Source organism: Aricia agestis, chromosome 6, assembly GCF_905147365.1.
Source record: "Aricia agestis chromosome 6, ilAriAges1.1, whole genome shotgun sequence".
Taxonomy (NCBI): domain Eukaryota; kingdom Metazoa; phylum Arthropoda; class Insecta; order Lepidoptera; family Lycaenidae; genus Aricia; species Aricia agestis.
Window position 1 is genome coordinate 11,776,749 of NC_056411.1, and position 24,661 is coordinate 11,801,409.

The 24,661-nt window shown below is 35.4% G+C and overlaps 1 protein-coding gene across 1 annotated transcript; it reads right to left on the reverse strand.

The window, feature by feature from the left end:
* Nucleotides 1-2,150: 2,150 nt before the first annotated feature.
* LOC121728007 (very-long-chain 3-oxoacyl-CoA reductase-like) lies at nt 2,151-23,620 on the reverse strand. The gene is made up of 6 exons (XM_042116096.1): nt 23,298-23,620; nt 11,379-11,425; nt 8,676-8,751; nt 6,077-6,245; nt 3,205-3,373; nt 2,151-2,943 (listed from the first exon to the last, which is right to left on the reverse strand). The coding sequence occupies exons 1-6, from the start codon at nt 23,440-23,442 to the stop codon at nt 2,614-2,616; spliced, it is 936 nt and encodes a 311-aa protein (XP_041972030.1). The 5' UTR covers nt 23,443-23,620; the 3' UTR covers nt 2,151-2,613.
* Between the last annotated feature and the right edge of the window lie 1,041 nt (nt 23,621-24,661).

Here is a 24,661-nt window from a genome sequence, read left to right on the forward strand (position 1 = left end):
AGGGAATAGGGGAGGGAATAGGGTATTTGTTATTTTTTTGGGTATTTGCTGACGTACTTTTAGTTAAGGCAAGAAATGAGCAATGTAACACTTTTAATAAAAAATAGATTTTGTAATAATACTTACTTTATAATAATATTATTTAACATAGTACTTTAAGCAGGTAGTTATGAGTATAAAATAATTGTGTACATATAACATTTTTATTTATTTTTTAACCTACCACATAAACATAAACTTTGTAACTCACTATTGTTGTACTTATGTTCACACACACGGTTTAATAATTATAGCTAGCAAGTGACTTTCCTGCTTAAAAATAGCATTATTATTTATGTACGTAATAATATTTAAAACATATTATTATTATTTTTATTAAAGTTTAAGAGTTAACTAAAATATTTCCCTTATTATTCGTCTTATTTTTTGTGATATTACTTGCAAATATTGTTGCGATTTTTGCATTTTATTTGATGAAAATTTATCACTAATTATGTTTTATGCTTAATTTAATAATATATTTTTGAAAATATTTATGTCGGATGTCACGCCTCAAGCTTCTCGTGCCTGAAAAAAGAACATTAAAGAAAATTTAGTATAATAATTAAAGACAAGTGGATAAAGCGGGTAAGTAAAAATTTGAAAACTGTCGGTTTTTAAATAAATGGATGCTTAAGGACCGGGAAAATGATTTGAAATAAAAAATGTGGATATATTAGCCAGATAATGAAGTAGGATAGTTACAAGGTTTAAAGGGAAACGGGGAAGAGCGTAGCGAGGTACGGGCAGCCCCCCCCCCCCCCCCCCCCCCTTCCCCCCTGCCTAAAGAATCCTGGCTACGCCTATGGCTCTTATAATGTAAAATTTTAGTTACCCGGTTCATCCACTCATGTCTTCAATTATAAATAAGGGGGAAAACTAATAAAATTATAAAGCAAAAGTGAGGATTAAGAAATTCCTTAAAAAAGTTTAATTTACTTACTTTTTTTAACTATTAACTATGTAGTTTGTACATTTTACTTACCAGTTTCATTTTCCCACCACTTCCTTTAATAATATTTTTAAACTATATACAGGACCGTGTTTTACCATTACCCAACTACGATTAGTTTCTAAGATATTTACAACCAAAACTATAAAATGTATTGCCTGCGAACCGCCAAGTTTTGTAGTCTATGCAGTCTTTAGGGCCCATTTTCATTCTTCTAATCTAGTCATTCAATTCAGAACTGGATTGCAACTGGAATAATGTAAACGAGCACTTACCAGTCCATTTCAGTGCATTCCAGTGCCCGTTTACATTATTCCAGTAACAATCCACTATCCACCACTGGACTGAATTATGTAAAGCCGCTAATTGTGGACTGACCATAGAAGTTAGGACTGATAACTTTCCCGGGAAGTATATAATACGAGCTTTTGCCCGCGGCTTCGCTCGCGTTAAGAAGTATATATACAAATTTTCATCCCCTATTTTAACCCATTGGGGTTGAAATTTATCAAAATCCTTTCTTAGCGGATGCCTTCGTCATAACATCTAGCTGCATGCAAAATTTCTGCCCGATCCGTCCAGTGGTTTGGGCTGTGCGTTGATAGATCACCATGTCAGTCAGTCACCTTTGAGTTTTATATATATATAGATTTACAAAACAATAGACCAGAAAGTCGTAATTTTCTCCCAGTAGTATTTTTTATGTACTTATCTGTATTTCTATGAATTAAGTTACAATATACTAGCATAGCAATTTGTTGTCATCATAATAATTCTATGCATTCATACATACCTCTTCGGAAATCTGATCGTGTTAAAATATCATCACTTTTGTATTAATTCCTAACGGGTTAGAAAAAAAAAACTCAATAACAACAATCATAATAAATACTAATTTTATAAGTATATTTATTAAAGAAACTTTGGTCTTCTATACCCAATAAATTTGATGCTTTTAAGAATCTATTAAAAACAAGAATGTAACCACTTAATACAGAACTACAAAAATTAACAACATTTTTAAATATTACCTATATAATAATATAATACATATTATTAAATAAGTGCCCTGAAGTAATAACGTCCTAGCAATCCTTGGCTAATAAAATAACTCTAAAAAGTAGAAAATAATATTTTAAATAAAATTTCCCTTTTCAACTTCTATGTTAAATAATTATAATCGTGATAAAGAGGGAAAAAGGAATCCGTGAAATATATTGTACAATAGAAAGTTAGTAGATATTTACATTTCATACTATAAAAGTTAAAAGATATTTAGTACTAAATTCCACGCAGCTTTCTACAGCAAATATTTGTCAAATAAGTAACTTTAGAAAACAGCCAGATATTAAATTATTAGCAGTTTGTGCATAATTAAAGTTGGTATTACAAAATTATGTATGTGTTATTAGAATATAATGTTTTCTTACGATTACCGTTGTACCGTAAAAGACATGACCAATTTCCTTAGAACCTCAAACTGCCAATTCAGTTAACGAATCTGTACACTTTTCAAAATCAAGAACATTTTTAAGCAAGTATTAAAAGCGTGTATTACAAAGCAGACTAGTGTTTCCTTATTAATTTTTGACAACCCACTTCTGAGCTCAAAGTATTAAAAATTACTGTTTTTTGTACTTTTTGAGGGCTCTGTTGAGGCTGATTTCCATATTTCTTGTGACGAGCCAGTTGCAGAATCGTGGTGAAATCGAGTTGATCGCATTCATGATCCCGAAGAAGACGGAATGGGGGAAGTATCCCGTTGTTTGGGAGGTGGTTCCGACGAGACTTATGGCTGATTTGACGAACCTCTCCGCGGTAGGAGCGGTGAGGGTATCCCTTCGAATACCGCTCATGTTCGTACAGACAAATCCAGGAGACACGCATTGGAATATGATCCCCTTTTTACTGTATTCCATATCCAAGCCTTCTGTGAATTTGTTGACGAATGCCTGTAACAATGTTTTTGATATATATTAATATAATTCCACTGTCTTTAAGTAAACTGTCTTCTCGAACTAAACATTCATCTTCTTGTTTCTAGGTCATTTTTATTTTCAAGATGAAGTTTCACAAAGTATCTGCAGACGCAGCTATTATTAAATACCATTTTTTACATTACCCCTATAGTTAACTCAAAAACCGGAGGATAAAAAAAGAAGTTCTTGCAGATAATTTAAGAGAATCGTAAAAAGCGTAATAGTATCAGTTACCTTCGAAGCAGCGTAAGCTGTCAGCAAAGGGCTCGGCGTGTACGACGACACGGAGCCAATGTTGATGACCACTCCCTTTCCCCTCTCCACCATCCCCGGCATGACGATGGCCGTCACTCGAGTTACCGAGACTATGTTCGCTCTGAGCATAGTAGTCATCAATTTGTCCCTGAAACAAACCGCCCGTGAGTCGTGACAGGGAATGGGTTTTGAAATTCATAACTGCACCTGGGGCCTAATGGCGGTACTATTTTTGACTATTTCTATGCCTGTAAAGCCGACTACACAACCATTTTACCTTCGAAATTTAAAAATGTACTTAAATTAGACATCGTTATGAGACCCATAATAATTAAGAGAACTTTGACAATAAATTCACAAATGCTGCTTTGCTAAGATCCATTTTTTTAAATCATTAGGGAAAATAAAGAGTTAAATTGGTGATTTTATTTCACGTGGAGGAAGTAAAACTATTTCACTTTAGACCGAACCCAGGAAAGGTGGAAAAATTCAATAAAGTAATGTAGGTAGAAGTCGTGGGATGCTTCGCCCCGTTATATTAAAATTCCGACAGTAGTAACAACTTTAAGAATTTAAGGCGAGTTCAGAGAGAAATATACAGTCACTAGAAAGTGCTAGAACTTTTAGTAATTATTATTCCGAGTGGACACTCAGATGCTAGTTAAAAAGAAAAACTACGTAAGTACCTATAATAAAAAAAAAATAAAAAAAAACTATTAAGATAAAACACATAATATTTTATTCTGATTACGTAAGTGTGCAAGAAAATGTTATATCGTTTTTACGTTGTTAACTTTTTGTAAAAAACATACAAGAGCCACAAGTCACAACTATTAAATATTTCAAGTAGAATTATGATACTTCCAAACACGGGCGTATGATAAGGGGGGGGGTCCCTAACGTAAAAAAGCGGCCAAGTGCGAGTTGGAATCGCCCATGAATTCCATCGCCGTTCCGCAGCAGCAAATGGGCAACGTGCCACCAACGTGTTTAGAAAATCAAAAATATTTTTTTATACATGTACCGCACCGATTTTAATCGGCAAGGTACATATATTATTGTCGAAATTGGACAAGTTAGATGGATAGTAATGGGGGGTCCGGACCCCCAGGACACCCGTCTTATATACGCCCATGCTTCCAAATATTATATTTTTGTTTCTTACTATCATACTTCTGATGTCTTCGTGTAAAGTTAAAAAACTGTTTAAAAACAAGGTAGGTAGTGTCTGTTTTACGTAATATATTGCAAAAGTCACTTAATGGAAAGATACAGATTTTTTGAGCTATTTAGCATAGCTTTTATTGCGGCTTTAAAGACGCTTTCACATTTTTTCACAAATATCAGCGATTTTCAGGTACCATTTTAAAGAATTAGGAGTCACACTGCGAGGATATTTTGGTTTCAAACGAAAGACAATATATTCATCTCCACGTCTAAACCATAAAAATTGTATAGCCGCATACACAATTTTCACATAAATACATTTTAACCATCACAATAATCGCAAAAGATTAAAAAATGGGGTTTGATTAGCTGTACCAGTATAGCTAAATACACTGAACTAAGGAAAATAAATATACAAAAAAATGGTTGCTTATTTAGTCCCCTGTACGAATAGCTAAGTATTTTATATAAAAATTAATAACATTTCCATTTATAAAAAAAATAAGAATCGCTCTCAAATTTCTTCATACATTTTCGCCTTGTCAAGAACGCGGCGAGCGTCGTAACCGCCACTGTACAAGGCGCGCTGATATTTAATGTTATATTTTTAATGTCCTTAACGTTGATATTCGTACTGACATGCTAATTTTATAATAATTTTTGTGATAGCGTCCTTAAGCGCGGCGACCGAACCAAAATTCTGTAACGAAAAAACCTAACACACCCCACTCCTACAGCGGCAACGCAGCATCGCGGTGCCGGTAGGTGCGACTAGACGTAATGCCAATTATAACTGCATAAGGGTGGGATACACCAACTTACTTTAACTATAACAAAATGTCAAATGAACTGTCAAATCTCTAGTAAAAGTCAATAATGGATGCCATATTTGACGATAACCTTAACTATAACAACGCCTCTGGTGCAACCCACCCTTAGTTGATAAAAAATCGGCCAAGTGCGAGTCGGACTCGCGCACGAAGGGTTCCTTACCGTTATAGAGCGAAAGTAGGCAAAAATTATTTTTTGTATGAGAGCCCGTCTTAAATGTTTAATAATATTTTAATATTATTACTAATTATTATAAAAGTACTTACAAATAATATAAGGATACTGTGAAATTTTCAAGTGCCTAGCAGTTGCCATTATTGATTACGAGCAAAAAAGGCCAAAAAAATTACGTTTGTTGTATGGGAGCCCCTCTTAAATATTTATTTTATTTTTAGTATTTGTTGTTATAGCGCGAGCGGCAATAGAAAATATACACAATCTGTGACAATTTCAGAAGTTAGCTAAAATAGCGGTTCTTGAGATACAACCTGGAGACAGACAGACAGACATACGGACAGACAGACGGACAGACATCGAAGTCTCAGATAGGGTCCCGTTTTTACCCTTTGGGTACGGAACCCTAAAAATGCTACGCGGCTATATACTATGGCTTTACCGCGGCAGTCCTCGAGTGCCAAACATATTTTTTCTATTAGATTACTTTTTTTTTTAAAATTAAATAAGGGGTGTCCGTCGCCCATGGACACTCGCAACATCAGAAGAGCTGCAGGTGCGTTGCCGGCCTTTTAAGAGGGAATACGCTCTTTTCTTGAAGGTTTGCAGGTCGTATCGGTCCGGAAATACTGCTGGTGACAGTTCATTCCAGAGTTTTACAGTGCGCGGTACTACTTACCTATCCGGAATGTCCAAGTAGTATTGTGGGAAAGGATAGGACACTCCCACATTGTTAACGAGAGTGCCGATCTCCAGGCCGGAGACTTCGTTCGCGATCTTCTCATAGATTCCCTCTTCCTCACTAAAGTCCACTTGGACTATCTTCGTGTTGACTCTGTATTCCTTCTCTGAAAGAGTTGATTAATTATTCACAAAATTTGTTTATCGCACCGGAACCGTCAAGGATAAAAATTATCTCTACGTACATTTCAGCAAAATCGATTGAAGTGCGATGAATTCAATCTGAGCAAAAACACGATATCTTAAAATTTTCTCGATAGAAAAAAATCACAAAGATGCATCTAATTTTCACGAATTTTTAATTTATTGCCGTAACCGTGCATCGAACTAAGTTAATATTTTAACACATTGTATATAATTCTATCATTGAGAGATCGACCTAGCGGATTTTTTAAATGTTGTATATTTATCGAGTTATTGAGAAAAAACTAATTTGGCGATGAATCCGCGTCGTTCTTTTTCACCTGGCATATGAAAGACGGGCAAGAGTGTGAAGAGAGAAGGACGATGTTTGATTTTTGGAGTTGGTCGCCCTCTTAAGAGGGCGAATAAAGCAAAAAATCAAACATCGTCCTTCTCTCTTCACCCTCACGCCCGAATTTCATATGCCACGTCGGGTGAAAAGGGACGACGGGGAATCATCACCAAGAGTTTTTTTCTTAATAACTCGATAAATATTATATAACATTTTAAAAATCCGCCAGGTCAGTTTCTCAATTATAGAATTTTATACAATGTGTTAAAATATTAACTTATTTTAATGCATGTTATGGCAATACGTATAGGAAGGCCTGTTACACGCTGGGATGACGAAATTAGAAAGATCGCCGGCTAAGACTAATATAAAGTAGCCCAAAATCGTGACAGATGGAATAGTCTGGAGGAAGCCTTCACCTCTAAAGAGGGGGTTTTTGTTAGTTAATATAAGGTTAATATCCTCGTAACTTTTATTTTGAAAATATTGTTACACACTAACTCATTAAACTTAGGATAATATCAAACTAACAATACCACATAATATTATGTACTTTTAATTTACAAGAAATACAAGGCTTTTTTATTTTTTATTTATTATGGCAATACATTAAAAATTCTTGAAAATTAGATGCATCTTTGTGATTTTTTCCATCGAGAAAATTTTTAGATATTATCGTGTTTGCGCTCAGATCAAATTCTTGAAAATATAATGTAATATCTATGTTTAAAAATGAAACAATTCATTGCTTGTTTTTTTATAAAATCGACAGGAAAACACAATTACGCAAACGCATAATATTATTAAAGATATAAAATAAATGTATAATATTATTGTTATATGTTAAAAATTATTCATGCTCTTCATTGTGGGAACCAAAAAGTAGATAACAACAAAAACATTTAAGTAAGTACCTACAGTAATAAAAAATCGACCTTGATACACATTACACACTTATTTTCTGAGTTCTGACTCCATAAATTTCCACAGAATGATTTTTGAAAACATTTTAATCGATACATTTTAATAAAAATAAAACAAACTTTTATTACAGCATTGAGTATAATCTTGACATCGGATTATATGCACGATCAAAGTGCCGAAATATGCATACAAAATATATGCACGATAAATGGCCGAAATATGCACAAAACATGCACAATCAAAAGTCACTTATTATAAAAATGTATTATTTTTGGAAGAGTTTTCTGGTGTTGCTCATAATAAATGTGCCAATTTTCATAATTCGATTAAATCCAGGACTTTTTTCTTCTTTCCGATTACTATCTTAGTGCCCATGGAAGTTCATTACCCACTTTATTCAATTTTTTTTCAAATGTGGCCAGTTACAAAGAAACATTTTGTTTCTAGAAAGATATTGTACTTCGGGTGTATTGCGCAAGTCTTTAAACAAGGGTGGACCAGATATTTGAATTATTTTGATATATCATACCTCTGTTTTGTGGCTTCGGTGTGTATTATGACAGCTAGTTTGGAGACTACGAGGGTATAATATGGCCGAAATATGCACTATCAACGAAAAAATGCCATTATATGCACTATCGCCTAAAAAGCCCCATTATATGCAATTGCATATGCAAGTATGCAAATGCATATAATCCGATGTCTAATAATGTCAGTACTCAGTTTTTTTTTTATGAAATAAGGGGACAAACGAGCAAACGGGTCACCTGATGGAAAGCAACTTCCGTCGCCCATGGACACTCGCAGCATCAGAAGAGCTGCAAGTGCGTTGCCGGCCTTTGTAGGGAAGGGAAGGGAACAGTTGAGGGTAGGGAAGGGAATAGAGTAGGGGTTAGGGGATTGGGCCTCCGGTAAACTCACTCACTCGGCGAAACACAGCGCAAGCGCTGTTTCACGCCGGTTTTCTGTGAGAACGTGGTATTTATCCGGTCGAGCCGGCCCATTCGCGCCGAAGCATGGCTCTCCCACGTATAAATTCAGTGCAGATAATATACCGTCATAAGCGGCAGATAAAACGATGTCTCTGTCTATGAGGCGTAGTGAAAGTAAGAGTTATACATAATATTATATCCCTTACCTATTTCCGCAGCTGTTGCGTTTAGTTTCTCCAACGATCTGCTGACTAGAACAATATCACAGCCTCGTGCGGCCAACTGTGAACAAAGTTACATTATTTTTATATTTACTTCACACCATTGCTTGTTAGCAAGGCAATAAGAAGCTTTCGGGTAGGTTTTTATTGGTACGGGTGGGCAACTACGGTTATTATTGTAATGGATGTCAAAAAAAATATATATCCACAGCCGAAGCCGAATATAACCTCCTCGTTTTTTAGAAGTCGGTTAAAAAGAACTAATAGGCGTAATGACCCTGCATTTTTATTGTATGCCCTAGAACTGACGAATTCTCTTAATTTTTCAATTACCAAAAAAACGATTAAAAAAAAACACTCGCTGCGCTCGCTAGCTTTTGATGTTTTTTTTTGTAGTTTGTGTGATAACTGATAATCATGATTTTAAAACTGCTGTCATTGCTGTAAATACTTTATTGCTATGTTTAGCGGTTAGCAAAGTTTTTTGTTGAGACTAAGGTTCCGTAAGTGTCAAATACATAACATTGCAAATTGTCAAGTACTTGTGAGTTGTGTGTTCTTGTTGTCAACATTAAAGGGATATTATGATTGATTCCTTCAGCGGGGCTAAAATGGTCGCTTTGAAGAATCATGATATGAATCATAACATGATTCATTTTTTCTAAAATCGCAAAATGCAACTCTGCTTGTAATTCATTTCTGTATTTTTGTACTGATTTGACATTTGTCAGTTTGACAGTTTTGACAATTCATTTGCTGAATTGATTGAGAGGAATTGCTAAATGTTACCATTTTAGCTCCACTGTTCTCAAGAAAATTTAATTGACCTATACTGCCAAAAATCATAATATAATAATCACAAGGCCTACGTTTTCTGATAAATTATTTTTCAGATACTTTAATTGCATCGATTTCAAGTATCATTAAGTTAAATTCAACAGTGATTGAAATTCCAGGAAAAGCCAAAATAACAATAAAGTATGATTACAAAATGAATTCCTAAAACCGATTTCTCAGTGACACAATATAAAATTCAAGTGATTCGCACTTGGTTCCATATTAGCATTTTATACGGCTCCTAAAGACGTTCCAGTCAGATGGAATTCGTAGCAAATCTACCAAATGGAAAACCGAGATTCCATGATATTCGGGAAATAAAATTTAAATCGCTCGTAACTTATATCGTATTTAATATTTCTAGACACGATATTTGACTGGATTCCCCAAACCACTTTTTTATCACTAAATAAATAATCTTAGATATCACTAATTAATTTGTCTTTTCTCGAGAAAGATTTATTATTTAGGCAAGTAAGAGGTTACTAATAGAAAGGCATACTTTTGCTTTTTTATATACGTACTAGCTGTCCCGGTGAACTTTGTGGCACTTTTAAACTTTCCCTGGGCTTCAAGGATTATTTTAAGACTAAAATTACCCAATTCGGTTCAGCTGTTATCGAGTTATAGCGTTACTAACACAATTGAAGATCCATTTTTATATATATTAGACTAGCTGTCCCGGTAAACTTCATGTCACTTTAAAACCTTCCCTGGACTTCAAGGATTATTTTAAGACATTCTCTGTTCATACAGAATTGTCAGTATCGGCTTAGTTTGAAGTACAGACGTCAATTATAATTGAGGACATGCGACGCCTTTATAGTGCTTCAGAGACCCCTCAAACACAACACATAGGAAAAGCCCTGTAAGCCTTATTGGGATAATTACTAAGTTACTAAAATCTGCTAAAAATATTATCTATATATATATAAAAATGGATCTTCAATTGTGTTAGTAACGCTATAACTCGATAACAGCTGAACCGAATTGGGTAATTTTACCCATCGAGTTATAGCGTTACTAACACAATTGAAGATCCATTTTTATATATATTAGACTAGCTGTCTCGGTAAACTTCATGTCACTTTAAAACCTTCCCTGGACTTCAAGGATTATTTTAAGACTAAAATTACCCAATTCGGTTCAGCTGTTATCGAGTTATAGCGTTACTAACACAATTGAAGATCCATTTTTATATATATAGATAATATTTTTAGTAACTTAGTAACTATCCCGATAAGGCTTTCAGGGCTTTTCCTATGTGTTGTGTTTGAGGGGTCTCTGAAGCACTATAAAGGCGTCGCATGTCGTCAATTATAATTGACGTCTGTACTACAAACTAAGCCGATACTGACAATTCTGTATGAACAGAGAATATAATAATGTAAAGTTTAAAATGTATGAATGAAATAAATATTAATAAAATTTTGTTCAGGTTAAATTTGTTTATTGTTGAAGTGCACCTAAGTTGTAAAGTTCTACCTAATATTGATATTTTATCCCAATTAGCTATTAGAATTTTAGTCGAAATGTGTGACATAAATAATGATGAAACATAAACTACCTTATTAAGTTGATTTAAGTTTTAGTTATTGAATATCAAAATTCAAACGACTTGTCTTAGTAAATAGGAAAGGTTTCATTGGCACTATTTTTTATTAACCTTAATAATTACTATAGCCAAATAACTTATCCTGTAAACTCATCATTTAGAAATTGGCCCATATCACAGAATTATAGATAGACAAGTACCCATATACACGTAGGATATGATTTAGTGATACTCGAGTAACTATATCAAATATTAAAGAACCAATACGTCCAATAAATATAAAGGTAATATCTTACCTCCCTTGCGTACTGCTTCCCGATCCCGTCCGTGCAGCCGGTGACCACTGGAACAAGGAAGACATGCGTCAGCCGCGCCTCAGTGCACACAATAAAACCGGCACGTACGCCCGGATATGCGAGAATATACCGAGATCGACTGCTCCTAGGTAGACTATCGTAACATCAAAAAGAATTTACAGGAGGAGAGTTTGAAGTTGCTTTGAACTACGAGTTCATTTTGTAACCTATTGTTGATGAGCAACAACGTCGGAGTCGTTTAAAACATACCACAGTTTACGTTTCGAAAAAGGCAGTTATATTTCGAATTCAATATTTTTTCTTGAAGATCCTAAAAGATCTAACATAATTCTATGCATTTTCGCAATAAACCTAAATTTGCCAATTTGTGGCTGATGATAGTCTACCTGTAGCGCTAGCACGGCAATCAGCGGAAATGCAAAAGTATGGACAAACTGTGGAAATAAACCTAAGGTGCCGTTCCGATCTTTTTTCGTTCCGAAAAATTCAATTAAAATGCCACTTTATGACACACTATAGTATATGTCATAATGTAGGATATTATTTGAATTTTTAGAACTATAGTCTGTCATAAAGTGGCATTTTAATTGAATTTTTCGGAACGAAAAAAGATCGGAACGGCACCTTAGGTTTATTTCCACAGTTTGTCCATACTTTCGCATTTCCGCTGGTCGCCGTGCTTACGCTACTGGTACCTAAGAGCAGTCGAGATATTACTCGCTCGCCCGGGAATACACATATTATAATACTCGAAATTTCGCTCGTACGAGTTTCACGAAATATTATACAGAGTGTAAAAAATACGTATGGCTCTCCGGGACTGCCGTGGTAAAGCAATTGCATAGATTTTTTTATCAACTAATGCAATTATAACTCGCATACGTCTAGTAGCATGCACACAAACACCGAGCTAAGTTGAAGAAACCACGGTACACGAATGTTAGATGCTTTTCGTTACGGAATTTCTTGATTCGGTCGCCGCACTCAAAGCCTGTGATAAAAGCTTGCAATAGCTTAACAATGTGCTAGTACTTTAGAGTGCGTGTATGTTACTTTTATTAAAGAGTTTTTTTATTATTCGTAGCTCTAAAGGTAATAACGCTGAGTTACTATTTTTTAGGGTACCTTACCCAAAGGGTAAAAACGGGACCCTATTACTAACTACTTCGATGTCTGTCCGTCTGTCTGTCTATGTGTCTCCAGGCTGTAACTCAAGAACCGCTATAGCTAGACTTCTGAAATTTTCACAGATATATTATGTATATCTGTTGCCGCTATAACAACAAAATATACTAAAAATTAAATAAATTGCATATTTAAGGGTGGCTCCCATACAACAAACATGATTTTTTTGCTATTTTTTGCTCGATATCAGTAACGTCAATACATAGGCACTTCAAATTTTCAAAATATACTCAGTTTTATGTGTACTTTAATAATTTATATTAATATTTAAATAAATTAAATAATCAAGGGGGGCTCCCATACAAAAAACACAATTTTCTGCGTATTTTTGCGCTTTTGTGGTACGGAACCCTTTGTGCGCGAGCCCAACTCGCACTTGGCCGATTTTATTTTAATTTTGCATTCAGGCCAATTCTGAGGCATTTCTAATAGAAGCACAAAAGTCAAACAAAACTCTTTCAGCGTTGCTATTTCAACTGCTGTGGATTTAAGGAGTGAGCACACTGAGACGGGCCGTGCCGGGGCGCATCGCAAAAATCCGCCTCTATACAATTTGTATGGAAGCGGATGCTCGTATCGCACACTGTGCCGGGGCGCATCGGCGCGAATTTTTGCTCGGTGGATTTCCGTCAATGCGACACAGCCCGACAAGACCCGCTGCGCCCCGGCAACAGTGTGCTATAGCAAGCGGCGCGCGGATGTGATGCGATGCGGCCCGGCAAGCCTCGGCTCAAAATCCGTCAATGCATTGCGCGCCGACCCGCCCCCGCACGCCCCGGCATAGTGAGCGTTAAAATCCGTCAATGCGATGCGACCCGACCCGGCAATAGTATGCTATAGCGCATTTTGCGCTGCGCTGCGCCCCGACCCGCCCCAGCATGCGCCGACAAAGTGTGCGCGAACCTAAGGGACACATGTACACATTACTCAGCCTAAAGTAAAATCACTTATTTCTTTACACTCTGTATACTTATTGCGTTTTTCTAAACTTCAATTGAAAATAAAATAAACACAAAACTAATAAAAGCCATGAAATCAGTGTTAGCGCAAAATTGAAATTAGATTCATAGAAAACTCGATATTCAATATAGATTCATTGTTTCATTACCGTCCATTAGGTTTCAAATAACGTTTATTAATTTTTGATAAATAATTATTGTTATTGACAAATTGTCAATTAGAAATTAATTTAATAATATATTATGAAAGCTACTAAAAGTTTTTAAACTATAAAATATTATATTATTATAGTAATTTAATTTCAAAATTATTTTCTTAATTACGTATGAAATACAATAATAAGTATATTGGCTGTAATAATAAAGCTAAACTATAAAGTTATATTGTAATAATTATTAAAAGTAAAGTAAAGAATATGCCTATCAATGATAGGCTATCATAGACAAGTGACAACTCACACAGTTAAAAGTCGCAAGTCTCGATATGGCCTGCGGGGTTTTTGCATGTGGCCGCATGTAGGATCAAAAGCATCTTTTATTTGTAATGCAAGCCTTAAAAGCACGGTCGAGTGCCAAAACCCTATATCCGTACGTGATGTCTCCTCTATTTCGGATTTTTGGACACTGCATCATTTTTTTTTTCTAACACGTGACATGTGCAATGGCATATTTTGCAGTGAGCACTATGCCACGATGCAGTGGTATAGAGCAGTATCACCATGACTATGCGTCTGTAATATTAGATTTTTGAAACGCGTTTTGGTCCATCACACATTCCCACCGCCGTATCTACTGTGTCGCCAGGATCGACAGCGGTATCCAACCACGAAAATCCTTTGGATTCTCTGCTCTCAGGGAGCCCGTGAGACATGCTAGCTGTCTTGGGTCCCGCAAAGAAATCAATCAGAATAAGATAGGAGTAGGAAATATAACATTTTAAACTTTCGCGTTGCATTATAATGAAACTTTTTAATCGGGACTTAACGCGACTCGAAACGTCGAGAAAAAGTATGTACTCGTAGTAGCATTACTACTTAAATAAGTCGCGTTAAGTCTCGATTAAAAAGGAGTAGCAAATATTGAATTTGGCAGGTAGGTAACCCGACCAATTAATGACGTTAGTTCGTTATCAACCTATGAATTAAGTAATTTCTTGTATTAAAACCTTTATTTGAATTCTAAATTTCAAATTATTAGTGGATAATCGCGTTCAGCGTGCGGCAACATAGAGTACAAAATATTTTAAGCATGCTAAATGCACTAGCCGAAAAAACGCGGCCGAAGTTATACATGATTACGCCTGCAATGCGCTACGCATACAATATTATAACGAGACGTAATTTCGGCATGGTGTGTAATCAATTACTGATGACTCTCATCAGTCATTATCACTCATCAGTAATTTAAAAAACATTGCAGGCGTAATCATGGCGAACTTCGTCCGCGTTTTTTCGGCTAGTGTGTTTAGACACTAGGTTGAGATTTTGTTTAAACGTAGTCGTACGCGACTGTTTACCTACACAGATTATTTTTCATTGACTATCATAAAAGTCCTTAGCCAAGATAGTTCATATTTCAACGAAAGGATCTGCAAAACTTATCATAAGTTTGTAAGTAGATAAAACTTTCAAAGGAAATTAAATTGGGTTAAAGTAGATTTAATTAGGCTAACCAGTGTTTGGAGAGCTGAGTCAGACTTTGGTCCTGATAACTAGCTGGCGAAAACTGTCTCCGAGTGAAATTAAAGTTTCATGTAAAATCTACTAAGACGTGTCTCGTGTCTTAAGAGCGAACTCGACTACACAGTACAAACAGTAATGCACAAAAAAATCCGATAAGATTGGTCTGCAATCAGTCCTACCGGTTTTGATCGGCCTCTCGGTTCCCTGTAGTTCCACGTCGATTGCTAAGCTTTTGGACCATATGAAAAATCATTAGATTTTACTGTATAATGGTGCAGCGTATATCGACAAAAATCCGTCAAAAATAGGGACAGCACGTACTCGTACAGTGCTCCCGAAGTGATTTTATGCGCATAGAAATTTTCGTAATTTTTCGAAACGGTCGTATTTCCCCAGCGTCGGAAGACGTCGCTGCAAGCGCTGTTTTAAACTTAACTTTACGAAACAGCGCTTTGCAGCGACGCAGAGGCGCCTGACGTTGCTTGGACGTTACCATGGTAACGCCGCGATGGCTTCCCGGCACTTATTGACGGACCGGCGACAGCGGACAGCCACCGGCTATATGATATTTATTATTATTTACTTCTATTTCCTCTGAACAAGGTGCAAAATGCAAGTTTCATAGATTCGGGTGTTTTAGTGATTACGAGTTACGACAATTTCCATTTGGGAGTACTGTACATAGAATGTTGTCCGATTCCAATGCAGTGAAAATGTTCAAAGTTCATATAATATATTTACTTGAGATTCCTTATCAGAGTTAATAAAAAAAAATAAGATAAAATTGCGCCAAACATTCTCTGTCCGTCCATCCGAAGGAGGGACGGATAAATTTCATTTCCGCATCCCATGGGATGTGTCCGGGTAACGGGAACTCATACCTATTTCGAATTACGACATTAGTTTGATATTTTAAATTTTACGATATAGAATATTAATATTTTATGATTTAAAATTAAATATTTTTTAAAATCAAGCTACAGAAAATAAATTTTACCAACATTCTCTACACAAAATCTTGCTGCTTAGTTTTTTTCGAATAAGTTCCGCAAGATTTAAATCGATTTTCATAGGCACACCGCACAACACACGAAAATAGTTCTGTTAACGGAGAAAAATGTACGCGGACTGATCTTAGAATTTTTAGATCTTTCGGCATTTTCTTTTGCGCGCAAAAAATTGCATACGATCACATTAGCACTCATAATATATTATTATGTAATTTGAAAATCATTACCCTTTCTTTTGACTTCACCGTAGTAGGTTAAAACATACTTTACTTTTATTACTCACGATATTATATCAGAGTTAATCAAAGGCCAGAGCTAAGCTGAACCAGGAACTAGGTCTTGGAGTAAATCGATACGTTTATTAAGTTCCTTATACCGGGTAATTAAGCCAGTCTGGGAAGTTTATTTTAATATTATTAATTTTATTCTCATTTCTCGCAAAAATTCGGAAAAGCCTATTAAAATTTCTATAATCAATATAATATAGAAATTTTAGTTTTGTGCCCACAAAATATATTTTTGAGGACAGAAAAACTATCCTATGCTTATTCTAGGTGCATGTTTATCTATTAAAAAACCAAGTTTCATCTTAGTTTCATCGAAATGGGGAGCAACTTGAACATTACAGGCCAACTGATAGAATATACCGATACAATTTACAAATCTTATATGAATAGAACGTGTGGCGTTATGATAATTAAAGAATAAAATATAATAATATATATAATATAATTATAAATAATATAATCCATATCCATACTAATATTATAAATGCGAAAGTGTGTCTGTCTGTCTGTCTGTCCGTCTGTGTAATTACCTCTTCACACGCGAACCGCTGAACCGATTTTGCTCAAATTTTGCATGGAGATACTTTGAGTCCCGGGAAAGGACCTAGGATAGTTTTTATCCCGGAAAAATGTACGGTTCCTGCGCGATAAACGAGTTTAGGTGCAACGGAGTTGCGGGCATTATCTAGTATAATAACATATTATTATGTTCTAGTCTAAACAGCCTCATACGCCTCATATAAGTATTACTAGTTTTTTAAATAACAGGCAACGTAAGGTCATCTACTTCGGAGTCATCTAACAAGATATATCAATGTAAATTATTCGTTTAATCGATAAACAACGGTAAAGTGTTTATTATTACTTAAGTTAACTGCCGTTGTACTCCGTAAACAAGAGTTATGAAGTATTCATTAAATCACAGTTGTGGGAAGGGGTATATTTTGCGTCCCTAATTTAACCCATTGAAATAATTCTGCGACGATGAAAATTTGATTAAAAGGTCAATAGAATTACAGACTAGTTATAGTCCGATTAAACTACCTCGGTTTTATCCAGGCCCATAGTAAAGAGTAGGTTAGACCCTTAAAAGTTTTAAAGCGTAAGCACAGTAAAAATGCCAAAGATTAGCATAAGCACAGAAGGAGTAGAAATAAGTAGGTACTGATAGATTTTTCGAACTTGATGACAATTTTTTTTTAAATATTCTGTCACTTTGTCTATTCTTTAATAAAAGAAAATCGATTCTAGTCAGGCTAAGCGTAGAAACCTGCGACATGCAAAAGTCTGGGTATATGGGGGTGCGTAGCTGGCTGGGTTTCAACGAAGCCGTTTACAGCTGACATTAGCCTTAGAGTACTAATATAAAATTTCCACCGCTTAATACTAATGATTGCCTGGGAGGCTACTTTTGAAAGAAAACTTGTTTATTGTTTTATTTATTTACTATATTTTTACAAATAAGTATAGCATAAATTAAAAAGCCAACCCCTTACTTTTTGAAAACCAAAAACCAAATTCTTCTTTAAGAATAGGAATAGTCTTAAAATTAGACTTAAAACTTAAGCTTACCATTAGATTTTCTTGTAACATTAGGTATTTTACAAGTGTTGTAGAATAAAAAGTACTGTTAAATTTTTACTTTTTTGGCATAAATATTATACTTACATACTTTATAAAACACATTATTTAACTTTTGTTAACATAATACTTTTATCAACCCACTAATTTGAAGTTAGCCTTTAAGCAAACGGGTCACCTGATGGAAAGCAACTTCCGTCGCCCATGGACACTCGTAGCATCAGAAGAGCTGCAAGTGCGTTGCCAGCTTTTTAAGAGGGTAATAGGGGAGGGTAAGGATGGGAAGGGAAGAGAATAGGGTAGGGGATTGGGCCTCCGGTAAACTCACTCACTCGGCGAAACACAGCGCAAGCGCTGTTTCACGGCGGTTTTCTGTGAGAACGTGGTATTTCCCGGGTCGAGCCGGCCCATTCGTGCCGAAGCATGGCTTTCCCACGTATATCCCTCGGAGACATGCTTGTACTTACTTGTATTATCGAAGCAGCTTACTTCTCAAAGTAATGTCAAATGTGTGCCTTATGCTCTGGAGTTAAGGCGGAATTTGTTATGTTTAATTTTGGTGACATTGGTGACCCTAACGTGGTAATGATGATGATGATGATGAATTTAATATGCATAGTAGCATATGCTTTCAGTTCTTAAAACAGCGCCTAAGCCCGCGAACTTGTATTTATAAGGAATCCGGAGTTCTCTTAGTATCTTCGGAACCATAGTATACCTCGGTCCAAAATCTTGTGTTTTGGTAGCATATGCTTAGGATGGTTCTTATAAAACCAAAAACACCATATGTTTCCATATAAATTTAGAGGAGTTCCCTCGATTACTCATGGATCCCATCATGAGGTCACCACTTTTGTGAACATGGTAATAAATTGGAGTGAAACCTAATACAACAAAACAAAAATTTCGAAAATCCGTTCACAAACGGCGGAGTAATCGTTGAACATACACAAATAAAAAATAAAAAAAATATATCCACAGCCGAACATATAACCTCCTCCTTTTTGGAATTCGGTTAAAAATAATAATAAAGTCAATATTTTGACAATAGAATATCAATAGAAAAGCGTTGAAAGCACTTTGCCCAAAAAAACCCGTAGTCGATTAAAATAATTTATGTACTTACAGCAAAGTAGACCATAAATAATAGATTGTAAACACGGACGTAAATTGTAAATATGCAATTCATTTTATTCAAAACTATTAAACGAAACCGATAATTTGAAAAAATAATTTTGTGATATCCAGTACTTCCAATAGTTCCAATCAACTACATAGTTACCTACTTTACTTCTTTGTTTTTTTTAAATGAAATAAGGGGGCAAACGAGCAAACGGGTCACCTGATGGAAAGCAACTTCCGTCGCCCATGAACACTCGCAGCATCAGAAGAGCTGCAAGTGCGTTGCCGGCCTTTTAAGAGGGAATAGGGTAATAGGGGAGGGTAGGGAAGGGAACGGAATAGTTGAGGGTAGGGAAGGGAATAAGGTAGGGGTTAGGGGATTGGGCCTCCGGTAAACTCACTCAATCGGCGAAACAGAGCGCAAGCGCTGTTTCACGCCGGTTTTCTGTGAGAACGTGGTATTTATCCGGTCAAGCCGGCCCATTCGTGCCGAAGCATGACTCCCACTTTGTTGTTGTGTTCCTTCTCGTGAAGGCGATGTAGATAGACAATAAATTAGAATTTAGAGAAAAAAAGACTATTGCCCGTTTTCATCAACAACACCTAAAATTTAGGTGTCCCTTATGCCAATATAAGTTGCACCTAACGTCAGTTTTGTTTCAATAATTTAGGGGATGAATTGACAACCCCGTAATTCTTAGGTGACGTATATCACTACATAGTATAAAACAAAGTCGCTTTTTCTGTCCACATGTCCTTTTCTTCCCTTTAATTGCGGTTTTCTTTAATAGATAGAGTGATTAAAGAGGAATGTTTGTGATAAATATTATGAAGATATTTATGGGAGTTTGCTATTTTACAAGTAAAATATCAGACGGCCATTCGATAACAGATTCATTGTCAAGGCAACCGTCATCTAACGTCGTCGTCGTCGCCACATACGTCACCTAAGTGTTACGGGGTCGTCAATTCATCCCCTAAATTATAAGGATCACCTAATGGTTTGACGGATGAATCGCATAATAGATTGTTTTAATCAAAATATACGTCACCTAAGTTTTACGGGCTTGTCAATTCATCCCCTAAATTATAATGGTTTAGGTGTCACTTAAACGTTGATGAAAACAAAACTTGCGTTAGGTGCCCCTTATATTGGTTTAAAAGACACCTAAATTTTGGGTGTCGTTGGTGAAAACGGGCATATGTCAAATATTATATACTTTATGAATAAACTAAATCACAAGTGGCTTTACTCAGCATCCTTTAAACTTATAATTTAATTTTTTATTTGTGGTCGAATTTCGACCATTGAGCGATCTCCTAGTAATTCCTATTTCTTAAACTACGATACTATAAGGGCCTGTTTCACCACTTCCTGATAAGGTGCCAGATAGGCTATCCACAAATTATTTGACAGATGCTCCATACTCTATCTGTTAAATTAAGTTGTACATAACATCAGATTCAGTAGTGTATAACTTTTCAAAGTGTTTGTTAAGTACATAATAACTAATAAAATTAGTATAAATATTAAATAATATTTGCTTTTCCGTATAAACTAGTCAATAGAAAAACGTTTTCCGTGTTTTGAGAACAAACTTTAAAACCGGTATTAATCTGTGTTGTATCGTTTCTCGGATCAATATTTTACTATAAGTATTTTACTATTTAGGGCCTGTTTCACCACTTCCTGATAAGGCTATCCACCAATAAACTTGACAGATCAAGTATGGAGAATCTGTTAAAAAAGTTGTGAATAGCCTATTAGGCACTTTATCAGAAAGTGGTGAAAAAAGCCCTTATTACACACTACAAGACATCATAGTATTTTCCAACAATACTAGAGATCGCCCAATGGTCGAAATTCAACCTTAGTTTCAACGACATTAGGACTACCATCTATATTTTGTAAAAAATTTTGATTTTATCATATTTTTTTCAATTCTTGTATCTGGGAGTTGGGACTCAGCTGATCTCAGACTGGCCGTGTAAGCATTGTCTAATAGTATCTAAAATTCAATAAACAAAAACTATAATCCATTTTCAATTTGTCAACTTGTTGTCAACAGACTTCAACCATAAATAAAAGAGTATAATTCGTATGTACTTATAGGCTTGTCACTCAAAAATCTGTCATCTTCTTGAGTGTGCGTGTTGTAGTGTGTGTAATGATTTATTTGTTAAAAAAATGTATGATAAAAGTATAATTTCAAAATAATATTAGCTCGATGCACTCCTTCACCATATAAACTATAACTGTGCAAAATTTCATTCACCTACGTTTCCGCATTTTTCGTCAAAAGGGATACAAAGTTTTTTGCTTGCGTATTAATATATAGATTATGTAATCAATAATCATGTCCTAATACGAGTATAGAAACTATTTTTTGTCGTAATAAATCAAGGTTTGTTTGGATTTAAATATTTCCTCCCTTTGTTCGTGTAATTGATTTTAAACCAAAATGCAAAATGACTAAGTTCGAAGGGTTATTGACCGTGAAATCATTTTTGGATCATTAACATTGGGTTATTACCTACTACAAAAATAATAAAATCACGTTTTGTGTGTCCTTTTGTTATTTTAGTTGCAATGTTTGACTAGAAGTTTATATTAAAATTAGATTAGCTTTAAACGTAATTGCTATATGAATTATGGTTAAACTAGATATCCCACGCGGCTTCGCCCACGTAAATTAGGAATTTTGCGGAAACCGTACATTTTCCCGCAAAAAATAGTTTATGTCCCTTCACGTGGTCTACTCTATATCTGTGCCATTATCATATCCACATAATATCTAACACTGAAATATTTTTTTAAATCGGACCAGCAGCCGTAGCATGGCTACAGTAGAAATACGTGGGAGAGCCATGCTTCGGTACGAATGGGCCGGCTCGACCGGATAAATACCACGTTCTCACAGGAAACCGGCGTGAAACAGCGCTTGCGCTGTGTTTCGCTGAGTGAGTGAGTTTACCGGAGGCCCAATCCCCTAACCCCTACCCTATTCCCTTCCCTACCCTCAACTATTCCCTTCCCTTCCCTACCCTTCCCTATTACCCTATTCCCTCTTAAAAGGCCGGCAACGCACTTGCAGCTCTTCTGATGCTGCGAGTGTCCATGGGCGACGGAAGTTGCTTTCCATCAGGTGACCCGTTTGCTCGTTTGCCCCCTTATTTCATAAAAAAAAAAACGAAAGTATAGACAAACAATGGAGATAAACTGAAGGTGCCGTTCCGATCTTTACCGCGGCTAGCCGCGATCCACTATATATATAGCTCATGAGATTTGCGCGTTTGTCGAGCATACAAAAACGAACATAATACCTCCTCCTTTTTTAAAGTCGGTTAAAATTGTAGCCTGTGTTATTCTGATGTATTTAAGCTATATTATTCATAAAAATCCATTCAGTAGTTTTTGCGTGAAAGAGTAACAAACATCCATATTACATACATTCATACATCCTCACAGACTTTCGCCTTTAATATTAGTATAATGAAAGAATCACTGTAAGAAAATTATAAGAATAGAGAATTAATGAAAGTACTTAATGGTAAGAAATAAAATAATGTCTAATTATTTCGTTCAAGCACTGTATAATGATTTCAGTAGTATTTAAAGTATTATCATTAAAAAAAATGTAATAGGTACTTAAGTACTTTAAAAGTTTTCAAATTTAACCTAATGAATACAAAGTTATGAAACACGTGTCATATTGACTTGGTTGATCTAAGTAATCATAAATCATTTGGTATTCAAAGGTCAAGATGTCAAGTAGCCGGTTGTTTTTGCGATAAAAGGTAGGTTAGCGGAGAGTTCAGCAAAGTTTTTTTACCTACATAGGTACCTACTCTATAAGTTTATGCTCTAATCTCTCTACTTATATTTAAGTATGTTATCTATGCGTTACGTCAGAAATATTGACATTATTTTTAATACTTAAAGTTTCAAATGTCTAGTATACCATAAATTCTAGTAGAGAACATAAAGATAACACAAACAAGTAAAATCTTAATATAAACAATACACAAACACTAATTTTCGAGTTTTAATTACCAAAATAATACTACTTACATGCCCATTTCCCTTTCGATTTGAAATCCACTTTATTTATGGCGGGGCCGATAACAAACGTATACAGCACATCGTAGATACGTTTGGCCACGTACAAGCCAAGGACTATCACGATAATATCCGAATTTCCAATAGAGATTGTCATTTTGAGCACTTTTTGTTATTTTGAGGTTATGCGGAGAGAGTGATTTCACTCTTTGGATTGACACAGTTAACGCATGCGCACCGCGCGTCGACGGTCAGTAATCTATCCGCCGAAGAAAGTGCGGCTAGCTCAAGCGGGGGGAAAGAGAGAGACGTATCGACGACTCCCTCGCACTGATAAAGCACTTCCGCACGGTGAACACTTCGAAACGCAAATGAGGAGTCGTCAACATTTTATGCCCGTTAATTTTATTGTGGTCGCATTAAACAAGTTTACGGAACGCGTAGTGATGACGTAATTTCGATTTAATCAAATCTTTGCTCGAGGAAAAAATGTTTATCAAAAAATATTAAGGTCAATAATTATGGTAAAAAGAAGTCGAATTGCAGTGCAAAAAGCTTCGCAGAGTACCTAATGCGTAGTTGTATAAGAACTTTACATAAAAAGTTCAGGTTTAGCGCTAACTGCTAGGTAGTTATAAAAAGATCAACGTGACTTGAGATAATATCTTATTTATATTCAATACTCACATAGCTTTAAAATCTCTTACAAATATTTTATAAACATTATTAAAATCCATAAATATAGGTACCTACTGGAATAATATTATTGTAAATAGCCCAGCTATCTCTAAAAAAAAATAATAAAATAACAATATTAAAAAAAATACACTACCTAAATGTGATACCAATAATAATTGACCAATGACCACTCTGGACTAATAGGGCCGACATTATTTTACAATGAACTGTCACAATTATACTAACCAAACTCATCAATTTTAATTATTTCCAATAACATAACTATGAGCGATTGTAATGACGTCAATTAGTATTAAACTAATAACATGGACTCATTAAAATTCAAGTTTCATAAAATTCCAACGTGCTATAGTTCACGTTCGGTAAATTTACATTATGCTACTATTAATAAACCTCTGTGGCTCAGTGGTGAGCGCGTTGGTAGCTCAAGCCGGGGGTCGCGGGTTCGAATCCCGCCGACGGAACAAAAAGTTTTCAATGTTCCCGGGTCTGGATGTGTATTAAATATATGTATGATATAATAAAAATCTTAAATATATATGTATAGTATAAAGTATTAAATATATTTCCGTTGTCTGGTACCCGTAACACAAGTCCTTTAGGTACTTAGCCAGACTGACGTGGTGTGAAGCGTCCATAGATATTATTATTATTATTATTAATAAAATAATATGTCT

Coding starts and splice junctions, on each gene's coding strand:
- LOC121728007 (XM_042116096.1), bottom strand. CDS start 23,442: ATGACAATCTCTATTGGAAATTCGGATATTATCGTGATAGTCCTTGGC. Junction 6,246..8,675: donor CGCAACAGCTGCGGAAATAG/GTAAGGGATATA, acceptor CAACTCTTTCAG/AGAAGGAATACAGAGTCAAC. Junction 3,374..6,076: donor TACTTGGACATTCCGGATAG/GTAAGTAGTACC, acceptor GGTTTGTTTCAG/GGACAAATTGATGACTACTA.